Source organism: Balaenoptera acutorostrata, unplaced genomic scaffold (assembly GCF_949987535.1).
Source record: "Balaenoptera acutorostrata unplaced genomic scaffold, mBalAcu1.1 scaffold_663, whole genome shotgun sequence".
Classification (NCBI taxonomy): Eukaryota; Metazoa; Chordata; class Mammalia; order Artiodactyla; family Balaenopteridae; genus Balaenoptera; species Balaenoptera acutorostrata.
This window is the reverse complement of record NW_026646758.1, coordinates 164,246-168,827: the sequence shown is the minus strand read 5'-3', so window position 1 is coordinate 168,827 and position 4,582 is coordinate 164,246. Positions and strand designations below refer to the sequence as shown.

Below are 4,582 nucleotides of genomic sequence, written 5' to 3'. Positions count from 1 at the left end.
CAACATTGTAAATCAACTATACTCCAATGAAAATTTTAAAAATAATAAAATAAAATAAAACAAATAGGTAGAAACGATGAGAGCAGGCTACCATAAATCACCAAAAGATGAGGGGAAATAACCCCAACATAAGGTCTAAGATCCAGAAACATTTTAAAGTAACAGAATTATTGAAGAGAATGGTCTAAATTGTAAGCATGCTAAAATTCTGACAAGAATAGAACCCAAGATGTCACTAATAGGCTACAGAATAATTAAGAAAATGGAAGTCAAGGAGAGGAGATTTTTTTTTTTTTAACAGGGTCATTCAGTGAATATCATGGGACTAGAAACATGATCTATAAAACAAGAAAGAAGAAGAAATTTGCCAGCACCTGAAACCGGCAAAGTAGACCTGAGCTAAGGAAACAAGGATGACAAATATCCCAGGAGGTAAATAACACCAGTTTTCAAAATCTGATTCCAAAAAAAAAAAAGCGAAAACTAATTTGCCAAAAGGGGGGAAAAATGTGCAAGAAAAATTTTAAAACAATGTACACAAAATGCCTTAGGAAAATTTCTATTTCTGAAGTATTTTTATAGATATTTTCATTAATGTTCACATCAGCTTTTAAGAAGTTAAATCCACAACACAATTTTTAAAATAGTTGAGAGAAATCTTGTAAATATTTGTAATACCATTTGGCTTAAGCAATTCTGTAGCGCTTGTAAGATGAAACTTAAGTGAGAGTAGGCTCAATTAAATTTTAAAATCTCTCAGGCAAAATTATAAAGCACACATAGCAGAAGTCATATAAACAGGATTATCCTGAGGGAAAATAACTGAACTACCATATTTGTGGATTTTTTTTCTGTACAGTAAATAGCATATGAAGTTCATACTCTGCAATTAACTTAAAATTAATCACTGGATATTCTTAAGTCTCATCTAAATTTATTGGATCTTATGTGAGGACAACCAAAGCTGCAAGATTTTTTTTTTTTTAATGAGATTGAACTCAAACCATTAGTTGTTCTGTTCCTCCTCCAAGCAATATTCTATAAGCTAGGTATCTTATTTGATTTCGGTTCTCAAGTTCATAAGTCCATATCTAAATCTTAATTTATAACATAATTAAGTGCTGCGCATGCAAAAGTACTCTGTTCAAGTGGTTAAGTAAATCTGAACAGAACCGTAACATGACATTTCAGAAATCATTTGTGGATGCTGCCACAGGAAAAGCAGCAATTATCACAAAAAGACTTTATGAAATACCTGAGCAGATAAACAGCCCTTTCAATATCACTGAGGTCTTCATCAACTGTCAATCTTTCTATTTCTTCTGGTGTCTGTCAAGTGTAAAACACAAATTATGCACACAAACATCGGATCAGTCTTGCCTCCAGGGACCCTATCTGAATATGGACTAATGAAAAAGTTTCACAATTAAGCGTTATCACTGAAAACTAATCATGGGTCTGACGCCCTCAAACCTCAGACGTCTCTAATTGTTGGGTTTAGGTGGTGGAGTTTGGGGGGTTGGGGGCTTTTTGTTTGTTTGTTTACTCTTCTAGCTTCTAGATTGAACCCTGAGAATCACGTTGTGGCTTCAGAAACTTGCTGAAATCAATTGTATGTATATATATAAAATGTATACATACTTTTAGTCTCTAATATCCAAGACTGTTTCGCCAGCATTTCCATCCCAGGAAATGCTTAAAAGGGGGAATGAAGACTGCAGCCGAGGGAGAATGAGAAAGACGAAATCTGGAGTGGGGGAGGGAAGGGAATAAACTCTGGGACTGGAAGGAAATCAAAGATTCGAGATATTGCGGCAGGTGGGAGTGAAAAGAGCTATAATGCGGGGCGGAGGGGGTGGTGGTCGGTCACTAGTTTCGCCAGCAGTGAGGGTTGCAGCCTCTGGGAGGCTGGGCGTTAGATGACTCTGCGGGGTCGGGGAGCTAGCGGGAGGTGGGGGGCCTAGTGAAGGTTGACTCTCTTAAGGAGGTTGGGGAGCAGGGTCCCAGCGAGAGTCCTGGAGGGGCTGGAAGGTAAGGACACGTGGTGACTCAGGATCGGGACAAAGGGTCGAGAGGGCTTTGAAGACCCGTAGCAGGACGGCCCTAGTATGGGTGCTAGTTGGGAGGTGAAGGGAGGCCCGGGCTGACTTGGGGACTGGGGGACCGGAGCTCGCTCTCATGGGGGAGGAGGGGGATGGGATCTGGGGTGTCTCTGGGAAAGGTAGGGGAAGAGTCGGGGCCGTGTAGACTGAGAAGTGGGACTGGGGCCTGAACCCGGGCAGCAGCACCAGAGAGCCAAAGCGGGGGAAGGGGGAGCCCCAAGGAGAGGAGGCGGGATAAGCGGGCTGCAGCTGCGAGGGGCAGCTCCTGCAGGGCCGGGGGAAGAAGGACCGCAACCGAGGGGCTCCGGCTGTGCGAGAGAGACGGCGCGGGGGAGGACGCCGCGCTGGCCCGAATGACAGGGGCTCGACCGGCCGTTCCTGGGGGGCGGGTTGGGGAAAGGGCCCGGGGCGGGCTGGGCCGGGGGACTAGAAAACCGAGGGCGTCCGAGGGATCGCGGGCTGGCTCCGGATGTCCGTCCCTCGGGCCTGGGGGTCCAGGCTGGGAAAACCCGAGGCACGTCGAAGAAGGGGGCCCGAGAAGGGCCGGGTTAGGGTAACACGGCGGCCGGGGACTGGAGGAGGACTGGGGGGCCAGCAGGACTCCGAGAGGGTCCCGGGCCGCCTCGGGGAGCGGACGGGCTGGGGTCGGGGTAGGGGCAAGCCGCCGGGCGCCCTGCGGGCAGTTCCTCCTCCCCGGGGCGCACCTTGAGGCTCCGGCGGACCGGCCTCTCGATGATGGTGAGCTCCTGCAGGTCCTCCATGTAGCCGAACAGACTGTTCTGACTGAAATCCATCGCGGCGGCGGGCGGCGGCGGATGCATGGACCGCCGGGCCCCCTAGCCGCCCGGGCCGGAGCGGCCCCGGGATGCCGGACGCGCGCAGCTCCGCGGCCGCCCACCAGCAGGACTTTCTCCCGCTCTCGGCCGAAGGAGCCGGGCGGGAGGCAAGCAGGCGGCGGGAGAAGGAGCGCGGCCGCCGAGGGGGTGGGGCAGCCAAGGCGAGGGGGCGGCGCAGCCAAGGCGAGGGGGCTGGGCTATATGTGCGGGCGGGCCGCGGGGGCGAGGCCTGGGTGGGGAGGTGCCCGCCTCAGCCCCGCCCCCTCCCGGGCTTCGCGTGCACGCGGGCCGGACGCAACTGCCGCGCAACGTCGCGGCGGCCCCCTACCGCCCTCGTCTCTCTGCCCTTCTCTCCCCTTGTCCCGCCCCCGACCGAGCGCGCCCGAAGCCGCGGCGCGTGCGCAGAGCCTCCCACTCCCAGCGGCCAGTGGAGGAGGAGTGGGGTCGGTCGCCGGGGGCGGAGATGCTGAACCAATAAGAGGCGAAACAAAGGAGAGGGAGGTGGGCTGGGATCTTGCTTAAGTTGCTAGAATTATCGTGCGGTTATTCGTGGGACCGCCCACCCCAGCGCACGATCTGTGGACGCGAAGATCTGCGTAACTGCTCTATCCCTGAGGGAGGGGTGTGTACCCAAGATAAGGAAATAGAACTTGATGTGTGCGGGATTGATGGGGACGGGGTGCATGAGCATACAGTCCGGGAGGCGTTAGCATGTGGGAAGGGCAGCCGTCAGAAAAAGGATTCCTGGAGAGGAGACGCTTAAACTGGATCTTAAACAGGATTTTTCCCAGAGAAATAAGAGCCCATTTCGGATTGAAGCCTGGGTGTGTTTGGGTTGTAGGAAGTGCAGGCAGAGTAGAGCTTGAAGTGCGGGGAACCGAGTGTTTGGCAAGGTAGAGAGGTAGGTCCTTTATGGAAAAAAGCCCAGGTCTGGGCAGCCACGCTGAGTTGCTTGCATTTGATTCTGTTAAGAGTAGGAAGCGATGGAAGGGGGATTGGGGCCATTTTTTTGGACCTCAGCGACAAAAGTTTTGTTGATCATACTCTTCGCTCCTAAGAGTCAGCAACACCCAACTCTTTTTTATTTTATTATTTTCCACTCATTCCCTCTCCACCGTCCCGTTTCTCTACCCCCCCATATGCATTCTCTCTCGTTTAAGATATGTCCGAGTACATGTATATATCCTCGAAGGATACTGCTTTTAGTTTAAGTATCTATTTTTAATACACACGAATGGTACTGTGATAAGAACTCATTCTGTTTCTTGTTTTTCCCTCAACATGATGTCTTAGAGATCTATCCGTGGGGCTGTGTATACCAGAGGTTCATTAATTCTGACCACTAAAAGTATTTGATTTGTGCGTCTAGCACATTTTACTTACCAGTTCCTTAATCAGTGAACACTTAGGTTGCCAGCAGTTCCTTGTTATCACAAACAATGCTGGAATGGGTATTACACGTGTCTCTTATGGACCATAAGAGAGAAATGGAGTTGCTAGATCACGGAGTCTACACTGCTTGGTTTCACTCTGCCATGGTACTCTCCAGAATGGCTTTGCCAGTTTGCACTGCCACCAATGGCACATGAAGATAGGAAGGTTCCTGTTTCTCCACTTTATATGCTAACATTTGGTATTATGTCC

The 4,582-nt window shown here is 50.2% G+C and overlaps 1 protein-coding gene across 2 annotated transcripts; it reads right to left on the bottom strand.

The window, feature by feature from the left end:
- Positions 1-155: 155 nt before the first annotated feature.
- On the bottom strand, positions 156-3,389 carry LOC130707019 (serine/threonine-protein phosphatase 4 regulatory subunit 4-like). Of its 2 annotated transcripts, XM_057539650.1 has the most exons (2): positions 2,807-3,321; positions 156-1,329 (listed from the first exon to the last, which is right to left on the bottom strand). In XM_057539650.1, the coding sequence occupies exons 1-2, from the start codon at positions 2,921-2,923 to the stop codon at positions 1,195-1,197; spliced, it is 252 nt and encodes an 83-aa protein (XP_057395633.1). In that variant the 5' UTR covers positions 2,924-3,321; the 3' UTR covers positions 156-1,194. The 2 variants fall into 2 exon arrangements, with proteins under 2 accessions (XP_057395633.1, XP_057395632.1); XM_057539649.1 differs by lacking the exon at positions 156-1,329 and having other exon boundaries at positions 2,351-3,389.
- Positions 3,390-4,582: the final 1,193 nt, after the last annotated feature.